The sequence below is a fragment of the Dendrobium catenatum genome, unplaced genomic scaffold (assembly GCF_001605985.2).
Source record: "Dendrobium catenatum unplaced genomic scaffold, ASM160598v2 fragScaff_scaffold_1676, whole genome shotgun sequence".
Taxonomy (NCBI): Eukaryota; Viridiplantae; Streptophyta; class Magnoliopsida; order Asparagales; family Orchidaceae; genus Dendrobium; species Dendrobium catenatum.
This window is the reverse complement of record NW_021320138.1, coordinates 290,947-309,973: the sequence shown is the minus strand read 5'-3', so window position 1 is coordinate 309,973 and position 19,027 is coordinate 290,947. Positions and strand designations below refer to the sequence as shown.

Here is a 19,027-nt window from a genome sequence, read left to right as displayed (position 1 = left end):
AGAATAAATTACCACGAGCCGTGGACTCTTCCAATGACTGCTGGGCCTTGCGCTTGCTCACCTCGAGCTCTCTCTCCCTTCTCTCTAGCTCTCATGCAAGAAGAAGAAGAAGCAAATCAAAATTTTCATTAATCATTCATCATCCCAAAATACAAAACAACTAGCGTATAAATAGGCTTTATGACAAGAAAAGAAATAAAAGACTAAAATGCCCTTCGGGCTACAACACTACATGACCACCCGTAAGGGTATAACGGGAAAAACAACAATATAAAATAAACTAGTACAAAAAACATATAAATAAATAACTTAAGATCGTAGTCGTTGATCTCCGATGTCCTCATTAGTTTGTGTTAATAAATTAGATATTCCTATAGATCCTAATTTCCACTGGTACTTGCATGTCAAACTTATCTGCACGGGCTCTAACAGATCACTACAATGATATGTTCCCTTTATGTTGTCCTCGATAGTTGGTCTGCTTCAATGTTTGACCTAGTTTTTTTTTTTTTTTCTTTTTTTTTAAAATTTTTGTATTCACCAACACATTACCCTTCTTTCCAAGCCTTCAATTGATGTTGCATTTGTATCTTTGATAGTTCTTTTCATCTTTCTCAAAGAAAAATAGGCTAAAATTTGCATTCATTAAAATAATTGCACCGAGCTAGTTGTTTGGCCTTTTGTCAAGCACTTGAATATTGATTTTTACAATCAAGCTGTCATGGTTATTTTTAACATTGATACTTACTGAGATATTTTCCGTCATTTCTAGACTAAACATTCCAAAAACCTGATTTCTCAAAAATGTTGAACACTTGAACTGAGATATGCTGCTTTATTTCTCTACTAAACATTCCAACAACCTGATTTCTCTGAATATATAATGCTGGTTTTTGCAGCTGGCTGGCTTGGCAAGAAAATGTCTGTGCTTCTTTTCTTTATCAGATTATCGATTTTTCATCCATCCTTTGGTCATTAAAGGCAAGGTTCCATCTCGTGAGCAATGTCTTTTATGTATTAAAGTATTTGCCCCTTATATTGCTAGGTTATAAGCAAACAACTTTGCTAAATTTGCATATCTGACTGTTCTGAATAGGTTGTGCAGATTCTGAGATCGAATCCAAGTCTTGTTGCTGGATTTCTCTCAATTTCATTGGTCTGCTTTGTTCATCCAGCACTTGGGTTGATTGTGCTTGTCTTCTATCATTCTCTCCATTGTCATGCTTCTCTTTGCAGGTATGCTGTTGCGGCAATATTGAATTGATCCTCAATACTTATATTGTTGGCTAATTAGCGTATCCAGTGCACGGTGTTTCTACCAATGAATGGTTTGAGTAGGGGTTGATGTTTATACTCTTTTGTTAATTGACGTTTTATTTATTCTAATTAGCGTCTCAAATAGTAAACACCAACTAAAACCTTTTATCCACTAAATTATCAAATTAGATTGAATCGAGCTAGAATTATCATAAACTTTCACTTTAGAACAATTTATTGTAGCATTGGTGAATATAGCTATAGTATCAGATGGGGAAGAAATAGTATGTGTTGAATTCAGAGATTTGGAGAGGAAAAAGGCTTAATATTATTACACAAAACTATCTCTATACATGATATCTTAGTAAAGAAACAAATAACTACAGAATCATGCATAATTGCCCTAATATAATCCTTCCCAAATCAACCACCAAAATATGGAAGGAGATCGGTGTGATCTAGGTGAGTCTCCCACATATCCCCATCTTAGCTATGTGATCAAAATTCTAAGGGATGGCTGAGATTTTAACACACCTCCTCAAGCTGGGAAATACAGATCTGTCATTCCCAGTTTGGTAATTAATCTTAGAAAGGCAGAGTTATCAGGTCCCTTGGTAAAAATATCTTCAAGCTGATCTTTTCATGAGACATGGTTGATACATATATGACCACTGTCTAATTTCTCCTTTATAAAATTTATATCTACTTCTGTGTTTGGTCTTGTCATGCTAAATCGGATTGGAAGCTATATATTGATTGCTTATTTGTTGTCGCAGTGTAGATTTATGGGTCCTTCCCACTTGATCCTTAGGTCTTCTAGAATCATCTTGATCCACAGTAGCTCATATATTCCAAAGGCAATAGATCTGTATTCTTCTTTTGTAGTAGACCTTACCACTACATTCTATTTCTTGCTTCTCTATATAACAAGGTTTTTTTTAAGGAATGTGTAGTATCCTGAGGTAGATTGTCTATCTACTATAGATCTTGTTTAATATGCATCGCTATATGCTTCTGGGGTTATTCCACTGTCTCTTTTGGAAAGAATCTTTTTTTTTTTGGGTTCCCTTTAAGGTAGTGCAATATTCTTTCTACAGCTTGCATGTGAGTCTGTTTTGGATTTTGCATGAACTGGCTGACCATGCTTATAACAAACGCTTTATCTGGTCAGGTGTGGGAAAGGTAGATCAATTTCCCACAAGTCTCTAGTAAGCTCCCTTATCTACATTTGGATCTTCTTTAGCTTCTCCCATTTTGAGATTTAATTTTATTGGCGTTGATGCCGGTTTATAAGCTAGCTTACCTATTTCCTTAAGTAGATCATTAAATTATTTTTTTTATGAAATGAAAATTTCTTTGCTGGAGTGGGCTACTTCATTCCAAGGAAATATTTTAATCTATCAAGATCTTTGATCTCAAATTCCTAGGCAATTCATTCCCTTAGAATCACTTTTCCCTTTTCATCATTTCCAGTTAAGATGATATCATCCACATAAATTAATAAAATTTTGACTTCCCCTTTGTCTGAGTGATTGAAGAATAATGTACTGTTCCCTTGGCTCTGTCGATAACCATTAAGTACTAGCGTGACTTTTGAGAATCTTCCAAATCAAGCTCTAGATGGCTGCTTTAGCCCATATAGAGCCTTTTTTAACCTACAAACTTTATCCCCCTCATATTTCTCCTTGAATCCTTGTGGAATCTCCATAAATATTTCTGCCTCCAAGTCCCTGTGTAGTAATGCATTTTTGACATCTAGCTGTTTGAGATGCTAGTTATAGTTAGCTTCTAGTGAGAGCAAGATCCTTATGGTGTTTTTTTTGCCATAGGTGCAAAATTTTGCTGGTAGTCAATGTCATATTTTTAAGTGTACCCTTTTGCCACTAGTCTTGTCTTACACCTTTCCAGTGTATCATCAGCCTTGTATTTCACAAAGAACACCCATTTGCAACCGACAATTTTTTTTTCTTACTGGTAGGTCAATGATCTCCCATGTATTGTTCTTCTCCAGGATCTGCATTTCATCCTTCATGGCACTTTTTCAATTTTTATCAGATAAGACCTCAAAAATATTATTAGGAATAAGAATATCATTTAGTGTAACTAAAAAGTTTGTGTGAAGGTGAGAAGTTATGGAAGGATACAAAATTGGTTATGGGGTACAAGGGAGGTGTTTTTGGTGAACTTATGTTTATCTCAATTTTAGGAGACAGTTCAGATTCTTGGATATACTTTGGAGAATAGTTTGGATTTGTACGCATGGAATATACTTTCCCAAACCTTGTGGGATCCAAGAAAGCTATTATTCCTTATGTTAGGAGGAATCAAGTAGAAACTGTTTAATTTTTTTAGGAATGTTTCCTAAATTATGTTTAATTGTTTAGGAATATTTTTTAAATTATGTTTAATTTGTTTAGGAATGTTTTTTAAATATTGTTTAATTTGTTTAGGAAGGTTTCTTAAATCATTTTTAATGGTTTAGGAATGTTTTCTAAATTATATTTAAATTGTTTAGGAATGTTCTATTTATGTTATTGTATTATATCTAGGGTTTTAGGATTATGCTATGACTGAGTTTTTGTTTTGCTATAGTTCTTTTCTTTTGAGAGCTTCCTAGCGGCGTATAGGTTGGTTGAGAGAGCTGATCTACATCTTGAATTGTAGATCACATGTATCCTATGTTGCATCGATACGGATACGGCGACATGGATACGACATGATACGGATACGGGACACGTCAATTCTTAAAATACAGGATACGGGTACGGCGCGGACACGACATTATAATTTATAAATCATACATAAAAATTAAGAAAGCAATCAAAACATAATATTTGAAATTACAAAAAAAATTGACAACAACATCATTTGTAGCCTTGTAGCTTATAATATCAAAATATAAGTAAGCGTTAAACGTCTAGTACAACTACAAAAGCATAAACATAAATTATCTAGCACATGAAGTTTCAACTATTCAATAGAATGAATGATATAATCATCTTCTTCATTGGTTTGTCTTTGAACTTCCATATTATCATAGCTTCTAATTCATGCTCATCAAGTGAAAGATTAATAATTTTTAATATTTTCATATCATCAAGAGACTCAAATCCATCTCGGAAATGAGAGAATATTGCTCGCAACCGCAGAAGTAAATACGACACGTCTTTTTTTTTCAGATTTCTTTTTATTTTCAACGGACACGAGTATCGGATACGCGTGTCCTTTTGCAATTAAATAGTATTTTAATTTGATACGTCTTTGGCGTATCCGACACTTATCGGTGGAGTATTCGAGACGTATCCGTGTATCGGTGTATCGGATACAGCACACCTTCATAAATAGGTGTATCGGTGCAAAATAGCTTGTATCTTGTTTTCTCTTATTGAAGTATTAATACAAAATCAGCTACCGTTTTGGTTTTACTGCTTTTTTTTATTTAATAGCTGAGTCAATATTTTATTTTGGCCATTTAGCTTGATCGATTAGGACAATTAACTATTTCATCTTAAATGAGTCAATTTCATGTTATAGTGTTGTCAATTAAATGATTGTTGTTGAGTATTGATTGCGCATGTGATAGGAAATACTTGAGTTCGCAAGTAACCCTAAGGTAATATTTGAGTTCGCAAGCAACCCTAGTCAAAATCAGCCTAAAACAGTGAGCAAAACTGCTGTCCCAGCAGTTTTACAGCAGCTCCGCAGCAGGAAATGCTCCCAAACAAAGAAAAATAAGGAAAAGAAACAAGGTTTCCACTAGTAGATGCAAGAAAACAAAGAAAGATACAACGTCCTTCGATTCGAGAGGAAGAACAACTCTCCACAAGTCTCTAGCAAACCCTAGAACCCAAGCACACAATGAGATCTCAAACTTTTCATTCCAATTCAAGATGAGGACCTAATTCCCCCCTTTCCCCCTCTTTAACTCTCATCCCCATACCAAATCCCTAAACAGCCCTTCTATTCAAATTTCCCCCCCTTTCCATTCAAATTTCCCCCCCTTTCCATTCAAATTTTTCCTCCAACCATTGAATTAACTCCATGTGGGGCCCGCCTAGAGTAAGTAAGGATCGGAGGGGCCCGCCTAACAGCATGCTAGCTGGTTTACTCATAACTAACCTAAGTCTATTTGGGTTGACTTAACTTTTAATTTGAGCCACTTGAGCCAAAATTGAATAGACCGAAGCTTTTTGAACAAAATTTTTTTCCGAGTATATTTAAACAAGCTTGAGCAAATTTGATTGCACCATAATAACTTTTGTTGAGTTCAGGTATTATTTTGATAATAAAATCATAGTGTAACCAAAATGTATTATAATGTGTAGTAGGATTCTGTCATGTTAAGTTGGTTGGCTTACCTGGTTGGCTTCTAACTAAGAGTAAATGAGCTAATAGAATGAATTGGGTTTTGTTTATTACATTCTATTAGCTGAGTTAATGTTTTAATTTTCCAGTTAGGAATCCTGCCTGCGTTAAGGATAAATTTGGGTTTGGCTTGTGTGGGGTCAATCTCAAGTAAGCTGACAAGAAAGTTCATTGACTCTAATTTAAATTAACATGCGCTTAAGAGAAAATGAACTTAAGTATGTTTAAATGTGGGATAAGCTAACCATCTTAAGTGATCATAAAGACCTATCAACCCTTCTCAAGTGTAATTCAAACTTACTATGTCTTGAAGGACTTAATGAATAGGGGCATTGGGTTAGGTTAAGGCTCTTTAATCAAATTAGACCATACTTTTCTTAATGCTATGAGTGTCAATCCCATTCAAAGGACTATTTAGGTTTAATCGGACAATTGTATTGAGCCAGCCCATCATAAATTTATGTTGATCTATCTAGCAGTAGACACGCCACAAATTGGCAGCACGTGTTAGACTTATATTTGTTATCCTTGACTCAATTAGAAGTCTTACTTACATTGTGCTTCAGCTGTACACAATTGTCCAATATTTGTTCTGAGCTGCCTAGGGACGGGATAAGTCACCTAAAGGCAGAGGGTAATTGGGCAACCTCGAGACTATCTTAGGGCTCCTGTAAGTCAACTAGGGCAGAATTTGGACCATGGGGATGGTTCATATTGATTTGACGCTATAATGGGACAATCAAGGCAGCATTTGGTTCAATATAATGAAACTAACGTATTTGGGATATGATTTCACTACAACATTTTAGAGGTCAATATATGAATTCATATAGCATAGGTGATCTTCATGTCACATTGGGGCAGCCAACCCATTGAACCCAAAGCTGCTTTCTAATTGTTTCCTCCCATCATACGATTTGAGCTTTTTTTTTTGCACAAGTGAGGGTTCATTCTTTTTAATTTAAAAACATAAACATTTCTCTTTGCGGTGTATTGGCAGCTTTCAAATTGAAGAAACGTTTGTGATATGAAAGCCGCCCCTGGTAGCTGTTGAAATATTGGCTTTTACCTTGTGTGGGCTAGCTGAAAAACTTTTTTGACAGATTTTTGTGTTTCCATATTTTCTGTGCATTTTATTCATATTTAAGGCCCAATCAACCTCCTCTTTACAGGGCAAATAGTTTCATTTTATTTATATTTTTTAGATTTTCGAAAGAAAAGTATCTACATGTGCTGGTTTCATGAAATCAATAGTTTCACGCTGAATTGATAAATGTTGAATTACTAATTGGATGAATTAACTACTAATTTCCATGCAAAAAGGTCAACGCAGCACTAATGAGTATTCTTGTGTGCATGTTGATGCCTTTTTAGGAAATAATTTAGGATTTATAGTTTTGTCATGTTATCAGCTGTTGATGTGTTATCTTTTACCTCATGCTTTCTTCTCGGTTCCTGTAACAGTTTTTTGGCGGCTTCATTTCGCAGTAATGCTCGCAGGAGGGAGTTCAATGATCCCAATTCTTTGAGTTCATCCTTTCTATCTCAACCAAAATCTAATGATGCGCTTGATTCACTTCTTCCTATTGATGATAGCTACACTAGTAGCCCAAACTCTGTTAAAGGTTTTGGGGAAAGTCAGTTAGAGATCTTTAACTACAAGCATGGATTACTGATCTTGCATCTTATTGCAACTCTTATGTTCATTCCTTCTCTGGTTGCTTGGCTCCAGGTAATCAAAAGTTCATTTTCTCATGTTTTTAAATTGTTGATGGGATTGCTTGCTTTACAATTGATGCAATACTAGATGAAATGGATCATGTTTGCAGACTATTTAAAATGAAGCCAATTTTCTTGCGGCAGAAAAGTTTTTGATTCTTTATTGTTCTCCGATTGCTGACTAATTACCATACCTGATTTCCTGCTTTGTGGCAATTTGCATGCTTGCGATAAAATTGACTGGCCATGCATGGTTCCTCTATCTATTCATTATTATCCTGATAATGGTATTATTTTAGATGGTTGGGTTATATGTAAATCATTTTCTGAATTGTTTTTTTATGAATTTATCAAATCCAATATAATGAAAAAGGGTGGTCATCTTTTTTCCACAAATCAGTGATCCTGATTACTTTGTAATCATATGATTTTAGTTCTCTTTTTGTAGAAGGTTTGAATTATATACTAATTGTAGTTTGAATTTACACTGATCAATTGATTTATTTTTTCTGTAAAACGTATCAATGTTTCCTCATCTTATCACCTTGTAGCTTTCTATCACTTCACCTGTATGTGATTTAAGCTCACATTTTAATCGATAACATCACGACCTGAAACCTCATATGTTTAGATATTGTTCGCTGTGATTTCACATGCCACACAAGTTTGTCCTCCTATCAAGTTGGGATGATCGGACGATAGTTAATTTTTTTTTTTTCAAATAAAAACTTAAATAATCATATCAAATATCTTACAAAATATATAAATTTCCACTAATTATCCAAAAGAACTTAAACTGTATATAATTTAAGTCTACTTTAAAGATTTAAAAACAATTGAGCTGGAAACAAATGCATAAAATCATCATTTATCTATTCTTATTCAATCATCTTCTTTTGTATATAAAGCTTTCCCAGTTAACTATTTAATTTATAAGAGCCATCCTTGAAACATTTTATTTAATGGCTTGAGTTTCAAATAACAAATTCAGTGGCTAAGTGCAATTATATGGTATAGTATTTTAAAAAGATAATAGAAAATTATATGCATATGAGCCATCTAAAGAAATAATTAAATATTTCATTCATGAGAATTTAAACATGTGTACTTCGTAAGATAAACACAACGTTATTTTATAAAAAATAGCATTTTAAGCTCTATTTGTCAAATCATATCTTTTAATATAACACCTATTTTATGAACACTGCAAAATTTGTACCAATTAAGACCCAATTATTTTTATTTCTATTTCCTTTTTCAACATTTTTCGTTTCACATGCATGGGTATATTATGTCCCCAATCAGTGTTATAATGGGATGAACTCCTTTATTTAACATGCACATATATTTCCTTTCACATCACATTCCTTTCATTTGTCTTCTTATATTACAATTTAGTCATACTTGTATGAATTTCAATGAAACATTTTTATATTAATGATTATTTTAAAGAGAGTAGCTATGCAAATGAAAGAAAGAAGTCACGTTATTATTCCTTAGCATTACCATCATGTTCAAGTACACAAAATCTCATATCAGTCAATACATTAAATCATAGAAAGAGTTGCAATTATTAGAATAAGCATATGATCATCCCCCTCAACTCGAACAATCTACTTTCTTCTTTATTCCTTAAATTCTATTTCCTAAATGCCTAAATTTATACAGAGACATAAAACAAATTCCTTTTCAATTTGATTTAATAAAGAAAATAAATTTCAAAATTATTTTATCTATTCCTCTTCTATTTATGCAAACAATGCATCTTACTTTATTCTTTTCTTATACTTCGAAGTTAGGATACAATTGCTTTGTAATTAAACATCAATTTGAAACTTATATATTTTGAAATATTTTAAATGAATTTTTTAATGTCATAGATATAAAGAAAATTAGACGAATTTATAGTCAATATCTTGCTTAATATTTATGAAATAGCTATCTAATCCTTTCTCTTCAATTCTTTTCAGCTCAATCAAAATCAAAATCAAAACTTCCGCTCAATTCCCCAAAATCAAAATCAAAACTTCCGCTCAATTCCTCCACTCTAACCTCCTGAAAGAAATCCCTTAAATACTTTAAAATTCTCAAATTTTGGTGTTATCAAATTATAATTGGAAATCTACATAAATCTTCCATCTGAGTTAAAAATGGATTTCTAGCCTCCCTTTGAATTCGGTGTTAAAGACGTCAAATGCAACATCAAAGGCATCAAATGGCGTTAGAGGTGAGCGGTTTTGTTTATTCTCTCATTCTCGCTCCCTTATTTCTTTCTCTCCACCTTCATCTCTCTCCCTGCCTTCATGGCTCTATGTGGATTGAGGAAAAACCATACGTTTCTCACTCCCTGCCTCGTTCTCTCTGTCGAGTGGAAATCGCATGCCGCAACCTTCTCTCTCTTTCTCTTCATGGAACGAGTCCCTTATCTCAATTCGTTGAACGAGAGCTGCGTAGACCTCTCTTTCTTCCTCTTTTTTGTGACTTCTTATTCATGTCTACTCGGTTGGGTATGAAGGAATGAAGAGTTATGTTATCTCATTTGAACTGGCATGATCAATTAAAATTTTCCATCACAAAAACTTCTCAAGGAGATCACTAATCCTAGATGTGCTCCAGAATGATTACATTTAGAAATTTCTGAATGAACACTAGCCTTTCTTCAAAAGAAGTCTTGATATTCAAGAGTTCCACTTTGTTTATTTAAGAGATCTTACATTAAGTTGTGTATTGATGTACTATTGTTTTGTCACTGCCCAATCTGGAGACTTGAATTAACGAGGCGGGAACAAACGATCGAACGGTTGATTAAAATTTTCAATTAATCTAAAACTATCTCAATAATATGAAAGAGCCACGAAAACCTCAAAATTTAAAACAAGTTAATTATTAAAATATATTTTTTCTGGTGTGCCACACCTACGATAAACATTATATTCTCTTCTACTCTTTTTTACTAGGAATACTACCTATTCATTTATAAATTTAAGAGTGAGTCATAAAAAAACTCAGTGAGTAATTTATGCTTCTAAAATTGTAGTAACACAAGATCTTTGAAATAATATGCTTGCTCATTTTCAAACATAAAATAATTTCATTTAAATTAATTTCAATCATGACCATTAATATTATACATGTCATATATTTATCTATATATTTATCCATAACATTATCATTTCTCATAAATAATACAACAATCACATGAGCTATAGTTTAAAATAGTACCAATGAATGTACTCCTTTTCCATTTCTTTTTCTTTTTTCATAACCTTTTTCTATTTACATACACCGGTGTATTGCATCCCCAGCCAGTATGATAGGAAACACTTGGATTTCCAAGTGTTTCACACCAAGAACCAAGTAGATCTAGGATGAAATCTGCTGTCCACACAGGAAAACTGATGGGGACATCAGATTTCGACACTAATAAATCTAAATTATAATCTATGTTTAGATAAAATGTTAAAGAAACTGGGAAACTTGCCTCTTATTTGCGCTCAAGCCCCAGCCTGTTCGCTCACAACTCCCCCTCGGCGGTCTTGCTCATAGGACTCGTCTCTCTTGCTCCCTCTCCTCTCCTTTCTCTTTCTCTCCATTTCCTTTTTTTTCTACTTCTTCTCAGTCACAGTTTCTCTCAGTTGGATTTTCTCACGTGATTTGATCCTACAGGAGTGAGGAAAACTGAGATATTTCGCGTGAGGAGTCATTCTTCTTTACTCCCGTACGCATTCCTTCGTTCAACGGTTCGATCCGACTCCGCTTGGGGAGTCTACACACGCAGATGGTCGCGGTTCGTACGTGTTTCGTTTGGCCTGCTCCTGCATTTTTTCATTTAGGGCTGGCCGGTTGAATTGAACTGTCCTGTTTAAACTGGATATTACATGTTTAGCTTGTATTGATGTACTACTGTTTAGCATAAGTTCTGTGTTTGATTATAGCACGTTAGAAGCAACTCAGAACTCTACTCTAAATTTTCCTTGCCATCTGTGGCATATGTTGTACATAGGATTTTTAATGCAACTAACTTAGTTCTATATTTTATAATATTTCTCATTAGCTTAAGCTTGAAGACTGTTTAAGGTATCTAGTTCTTGCCAGGGGATGAAAGGACAAAAATCTACGTGGAATTTATTTTTTAAAACTTCAGAAACCGTTTCATTGAATGCTAACTAGTTTACTCATTCTGTTAAAATTCGAGACTTTGTGAAGAAATGCATATCTAACAATGATAGTTATTGTGCAAAACTGTGGATCTGGCAATCATTTAAACATTCTACGTGGAATGTTCCCTTTTAGGAAATTTGTCCACCATGTTGGACTCCTCTTGCAGTTTTGTCGCTTAATTTCATATATTTGTTTCTTTGTTCTAGTTAACAACTGCACTGCCAGATTGATCTCTTGGTTTGCACAAACCAGTGTAGCAAACTGTAGTTTTTCATAACTAATCTTTATACCAACTATTATGGATTTCCTTAGTTATTATAATATATGTTTAGTTCTTTTTCATTGTTACAAAATCAGAAAAAAAAAAAAAAAAGTTTACAAAGAAAGTTTTTACAGAAATGTAACTTTATTTCATGAGAATCTGACAGCAAGAGGAAATTGTCAGCACAATGGAAATATATATATATATATAGGCTGCATATTAATTGTGATATTTGAACTTAAGGTTATCAGAAGATAGCTTTTGTAACTTATGATCTCTGAATCCAATCTTTAGTGATAAATATCATCAAATGTTTTGATGTAAATAATGTTGTAGTTCAAATTGATCAAGCGATATAAAAACTGTGTTGTATCAGTTCTCTGCAACTATTTTCTTACTCCAAAACTCACTTTTACTAATGACTAGTTTTAGCAAGATCTGTTGTGTACTAGTTCTAGGAATATTTATTTTTCTTGAACTGATAAGTTTACTTTAATTTCAGAGAATTGGGATGGGTTCAAGCTTCCCATGGTTCATTGACTCTGTTGTCTGTATTGGGATCATCCTTCATGGACTTTCTGGATCAAGGCCAGATACCTATTTCCTATCAATCCCCTTGCCTTTCATTAGACGAACTGAAATCAGTCTGAGCTTAGTGTTTCTCTTGTCTGGATACTATTCCTTTCTATGTGCTCTTGCTGCTTCTCCTTACATGGCTCTCTACGCCATGGCAGCCATTGGAGCTATCTCCTTGGCTTTCAGGATTATTGATAGATACCGAGAGGTCGGGAGCAGCCATCAGAGAACTAATAGAAAGCATTCTCACAGACACTAGTTGATTGGAGAATTTAATGTTGGAGTAAAGAAGTTTTTCTTTCTCCAGTTTTCTGTCGCTTCCATTTTGTAACCCCATTTGGGGGAAATTGAGCAGCTTTAAGGCTTCGTTTGGGACGACTTTTTTACTGCTTCTTAAAGCAGCTTTTTTTGTACCAAAAAACGGCTTTAAGTAGCAGGAAGAAAGCCGTCTCAAACAAAACCTAAATGATTTGATTCCACTATTTTTTCTGGATCAGATTCTTGGTCCAGTATGATAGGTCTTCCAAAAGATCTTTTAATGTACCTCTTTGTACTTATTACATGAAGATTCTGAGGGTTATTGTCAAACTAAAGGATTAGTCTATTTTCTTATGTTCAGACATTGTTCACTTACTCTTTTTTGCATCCATATTTTTTTTTTCAAAATGATTAGGATTCTACTGGATAGAACTTAGACATTTTATGTGAGATTGGGTTTTTCCAAGCCAACAATTCTGAGGTTTGAACTGTAAGTTAAAAACTATTATTGTCAGTAACTCTATATAGATATGCTGGTTTGTTTAAAGGTTCAATATTGTGCATGAGTTTCTTCTTACTTTCAACTTGCAGCAGCTTTTAAATTGCACCAATAGATGAATTACTATTAAGATTTCTTGTACTCAAGTGGCTAAGTTAGGAAAAATCATTATGCACGGAAGTCGAACTCTGTTCGGATGCCTAAGCCCGCAGCTCAATACCATGGTACCGCAACTCGGTATCGCTAACGTGGCTCATTCTGATTGGTATTTGAATGTAGAGCCGTATTCGGCATCTGCATAGAATTATCTCTCCTAAGTTAGACATAGCACAATTGACTGCAATCTAAAGTACATTCCATGGCTAACATGTAGAAAAACTCCACAAGGTTGGGGTGAATAACTTATGACAAAAATAATAATAATAATAATAAGTTATGATTGTTTATGTTTTTAGTTTTTGGGTCATTTACGCCAATTAAAGCAAATCAACACACGTTATATATGCAAGACTCAACTCAAGATCTCTCGATTGGTTGTCAAATCTTTCAACCAATAGATCAATGTTAGCTACGTTTAATAAATTTTGGTTAAGATGTTTGATTTGAAGTACGAGGGGTATACGATACTTCAAATGCATTAGTTTTAAAAATGTTGGTGTTTGATTTGAAATCAAAGAAAAGTAGAGTAAAATTTTGGAATTCACGTTCTAGTTTCATTCTGGGTGTATTTATAGTAAGTTTTGGCTGAGTTTCAAATGCATTTTAAATTTTGTCATTGTTGTCGTCGCCATCGCCACTTGACGGCACGACGACCATTAACAATCATAATTGTTTGATTTTATATTGTATTTCTTTTATTTTAAATTCAATGACAAAAATAATCATATGTATTTATTTTATACTCGTTTAATCAATTCAAAATATTTCAAATATATTATATTTTATTTTCAGCAATTTAAAAGGCTCCTAAGTGTAATCATGATGCTTCATTAGGCGAATCTTGACAACAAATTTAGGGCTTATTTAGCAATGATTTTGTCAATTGATTTTTATAAGTTAATGGAATTTAGTTGTAGTTAATTGTTGTGGAAAAGCTTTTCTATATAAATAAAATTGGGGATTATTAAAACGTTAGGCTCGATTTTGAAAATTAACTTGCAATTTAGTCAAACAATTACTGAAAATTTCAAAGGAAAAACTCTTTCAATTTATTTTAATATTGACATAAACAATTTGATTTTATGTTTTTATTTTGATTTATTTGCTTTAAATGATAGATTTTATTTTTTTTTCATTGACTTTTTTATTATTACATATAATTTTATTATTTTAATTTTGTTCATACATGTTTAAAGGTAAATTTGATATAATATCCTTCATAATAGGGGCATTTGCATAAAAACTTAAGAAAATTTTTAAAGTTGAGAAGAACATTTAGGGTTTAGCATTCTCAATTTATAAGGTTTAAGATTTAGGGTTTATCATTCTCAATTTATAAGATTCTAATGATTTTACAATAAATCATCATCATCATCATGCAAAAGAACATAAATTATTTCTAAGTTTATCAATGCCATCTACAACAAGTATAGAACATGTATTAAACTTTTCATTAACTTAAAAAATTCATGCTTTAGATTAATAATTTTAATTTTCAAAACATTTCTAGGTCTCTTCATATCTTTTAATTTCTTTTAAAGTTAATATATTTCTTTTTAAATTTTAAAAAAAATAAAAAACTCAAATAATGCCTCTTTTAACTCATTATAAATAAGAGTACAAGAGACATAATGCATGATAAAAATAATACAAATCACAATATATTATACACATCAAAATATAAATAAGTCAAATTAAAGACATATATACTCGCAAGATTATGATGTGTATATAGAGTTGGACAAGATAAGATAGTGCTAGCAAGTGAATGATCAAATTGTAAGCACAATGATAAAATTAAGGTCACACATAATAATTCTTGCACATTAGTCAACCACCAAGTAACTCAATACACTTATTCACAAAATATATATGATGGAGATATGAAAGATAATCATTAGGGGTATCAAAATTTGACACGACTTGAAAAATTTTATATTTGGGTCAACCCGTTTGCCATACGGGTCAGGTTCGAGTTCGATAATCTGACACGATTATAAATCTCAGTGGGGTCCGGGTTGACCTGAAAACTGGAAGACGACTTGTAATGTTGCTCACCCCGTCGCCTGCCAGTTCACCCTGATGGCCTAACCGCGGTCGTCGTTGCCTCGCCTGCCTATGGCTTCAGTGCCTCACCTACTCCTCCGTCCCGCCATCCACTCTGCACCTCTATCGTGACTTGTGAGCTGCAAAGTACAAAGAACAAAACTAGCAAACCCTCCATCTCTGTCGGCTGTTGCGACGACATAATCGAGAAGCTGATGCGGTGATGCGAAGATTTGGCCAATGCAATCGTCGACAGCTTCTCGGGTGTAGACGCAATGCTGCAATCCTCACGGTTCAACCGTTCAAGTGCTCTGCCTCACCACTTACCCCGTTGCTTGCCATTGCATTCGCTCATTTTTGAATCAAAATGGATCCGCGGTTTGGGTTGGATCAACCTGGTAACCCGCGTTGGTTGGGTTCGGTTTGAAATACCTGATCTGTTTACAAAAAAATGGATCGGGTTCAAGTTGACCCATTTAAAGCCGGGTCAACTCAAGTTCAACCCGAACCTAACCCATCGACCCGTTTTGACACTCCTAATAATCACAATGCTATTAGAGTGTATTAAATAATTTAATTTGTAAGTGTAAAGATAACTTCATCTCATAAGTACAAAGACATCTACTGTATGAAACACAAAGTAACTATATAATGAAAGATCAATCTAATTAATTACATGAAAGCATAATAATAATAATAATAATTTAATGATAAGTTTGATTTTTGTGATAAATAGATCATTATAATGACAACTTCATGACATGAACATGTGGTCACATAATCATTCAATCATCACATACATAAATCAAGTTAAGTGTAATATAGAGCAAATATAACTATGAAGAAATAGGTCACAATGATATTTATGCCATTCAGCCCAATATGATTAACATTCACATCTAATCACCCCCTTGCAAAGGATTTCATTTTCTTGCAAAAGTTGGAAAAAATAACCACAACTTTTCCTTCATAGGGGAGGAACCCCCCTGCTAATGATGATTAAAGTTATCACAAATATTTAGAAAAATATTATAATCTTTGGATTAAATTATTATAAATGAAATAATTATTGCTTATAAAATTTTCCTAGAGATTGAAAGAAAGAACATCATAAGTGGACGAATCAAAGAGCTTTTCTTTTAGAAAAAAACATTAATTCTTCAAGCGCAAATTTTTTGCCTATCTTTTTTTTTTTTAATTTGATTTTGAGTAAGGTGATCTATATATATATATATATAAACAGGAGATGTTTTATTTTATCTTCATATATATCATCTTTAAATCCCTTTTTAGTCGTACTCAATCAATATATAATAAATAATCTAAAGAAATGTTCAACTAAGACTTCGTTTGTGACAACTTTCTTACTATTTATAAAGCAGCTTTCTATAAAAAAAAATTCAGTTCAATAACTTTTTATACTAAAAAACAGCTTTAAAACATAGTAAACTAATTGTCTCAAATGAAGCCTAAATCAACATTGTTGCACTTAGACTTCATGAATTACTCCGTTGAAGTTTATTCTTGATTGATCAAACCTCCAAACTAATCTTATTGCATCTTGGAGTATAAGGCGGTAGAGAAATATATAGTTTAATGTCTTATTGTTGTACGAAGATCGAGCACAAAAGCAGATAAGATAGAGGGTTTAGCATTTATAAGAGACACCAGAGTTTTTATGTGGAAACCCCTGAAAAAGGGGGAAAAATCACGGGGCCTGACCCTGTTTGAATGAATCCACTTATATTTGTAGTCGATTACAAATGAGACCCTTTCTTAGGAGAAGGTCTTGGCTTGATGTCAAAAATGTACATCATATAAAGCGCATTACATGGTGGGAGTTACAATAATCAACATAGTTATATTTGTTTGGTTTGAAGGACCATAGTCGGCACGAAATAGGGGTCCAAAAGATCATAGTTGACAGGAGATCGGGTTCAGAAAGATCGTTGTCTGACGATGTAGGTCAAAAGGACCATAGTAGGTGATAGAGGTTAGAAGGGCCATATGCAGCAGGAGACAGGGTTCAGAAAGATCATTGTCTAGCGATGTAGGTCGGAAGGACCGTAGTATGCGGGAGACCAACGTCAGAAAGACCGTTGTAGTAGGGCGGTACTCTGGTAGAGCTCTTGGTATCAAGTGGTGGCTCGGCAGAAGTTCGGGCCTCGGGTGGTGGTCCGGTAGAAGTCTGGGCCTTAGATGGTTGTCTGGCAGAAGCCCGAGCCTTTGGTGGTGGTCGGGAAGAAGCCCGGGCCTTTGGTGGTGGTCGGGCAGAAGTCCAGGCTTTAGGTGGTGGTCAGGCTGAAGTCCGGGCATCACGTGGTAGTCTGGGAGAAGTTCGGGCCTCAGATGGTGGTCCGGCAGAAACCATGGCCTCAAGTGGAGGTCCGATGGAGCTCAGGGTCTTAGGTGGTGGTTCGGCAGAGAAACGACGTCAAGCGGTGGTCCAGCGGAGGTGAGGGCATCAGGTGGTGTTTCGGCGAAGCAACGATGTCAGGCGGTGGTTCGGCAAATTTGAGGGCCTCAAGTGGTGGTCCGGTGGAGCTCAAGGCATCTAGTGGTGGTCCGACTGAACAACGACGTTAGGCAGTGATCCAGTAGATGTGAGAGCCTCAAGTCGTGGTCCGACTGAGAAACGAAGTCAGGTGATGGTCCGGCGAATGTAAGGGCCTCAAGTGGTGGTCTGACGGAGCAATGACGTCAAGTGGTGATCCGGCGAAGGTGAGGGTCTCAAGTGGTGGTCTGACTGAGCAACGACGTCAGGCGGTGGTCCGTGGGATATAAGGGCCTCAAGTGGTTGTCCCGCAAAGCTCAGGGCCTCATGTGGTCCTCCGGCAGAGCAATGACATTAGGCGGTGGTCTGGCGGACGTGAGGGTCTCAAGTGGTGGTCGAGCAGAGCAACGATGTTAGGCGGTGGATTGGCAGAGGTGAGGGCCTCAAATGGTGGTCTGACGGAGCAACGACGTTAGGTGGTGGTCCGGCAGAGGTGGGGGCCTCAAGTGGTGGTCTGGCGGAGCTCAGGCGGTGGTCGAGGAGGAGCTTCTTCATTCTCTTCCTTCTCTTCTTCCTCCTATTCTTACTCGGGTCCCCTTTTTTCAAGAGAAATGAGGGGTCTATTTATAAATTTCTGGAGTGGCATGTCCTGTAAAATAGTTAAGAGATCAAGGATAAATGGGGAGTGGTTGGATGGACATTTGAATGTCTTCACGAACTTGGAATTCGGCGATCTTGGGCTCGTTAGATTCCTCTCGTCGATCCTCTCAATTTGACTATAAGCACATCATGTTTGAAAACCGTTTGATAACCCAAATTGTGGTTCGAACCTTCCAACAGCGCTTCGGGTACTTGATTTGGACTCATTGGGCTCAGATTGAGTTGATTTGGTGTTGTTGGGTTCGTATTTCCGAGACATTCAGTTCGACTGTAAGTTTGCTGAAATCAGAGTTCAGATGGTCCCAATTTTAATTTTGAAAGTTTCCAACTTGATTTTGCATTGAGATTCGTGTCCGATCAAGATAATTTTTTGATAACGTATCAAATCTAGTATAAACACCATCATCATCATCATCACTATGATTGTTAGTAAATGATTAAAAAAATATAGTCCTTAGCAAATTAATACATAATATTTATTATCATATATAATATTTATTATCATTAAATCACTAACGAGTCAAACTTGCACTCAAGATATAATACTAAGACTCCTAATATGAACATATAT

The 19,027-nt window shown here is 34.8% G+C and overlaps 1 protein-coding gene across 8 annotated transcripts in view; it reads left to right on the top strand.

Moving 5' to 3' along the window:
* The window catches only part of LOC110110005, a 57,737-nt gene extending 44,764 nt beyond the window's left edge, over window positions 1–12,973 (top strand). For 4 of the 8 annotated variants that reach the window (XM_020841273.2, XM_020841274.2, XM_020841275.2 and 1 more), the window contains 4 exons: window positions 900–996; window positions 1,097–1,236; window positions 7,087–7,354; window positions 12,267–12,973. In XM_020841273.2, coding sequence (XP_020696932.1) covers window positions 900–996; window positions 1,097–1,236; window positions 7,087–7,354; window positions 12,267–12,599 — 838 coding nt within the window. In that variant the 3' untranslated portion in view covers window positions 12,600–12,973. Of the gene's footprint in view, window positions 1–899; window positions 997–1,096; window positions 1,237–7,086; window positions 7,355–11,007; window positions 11,129–12,266 lie in introns of all 8 variants that reach the window. The other 4 variants (XR_003703284.1, XM_020841279.2, XM_020841278.2 and 1 more) reach the window with 4 other exon arrangements.
* Window positions 12,974–19,027: the final 6,054 nt, after the last annotated feature.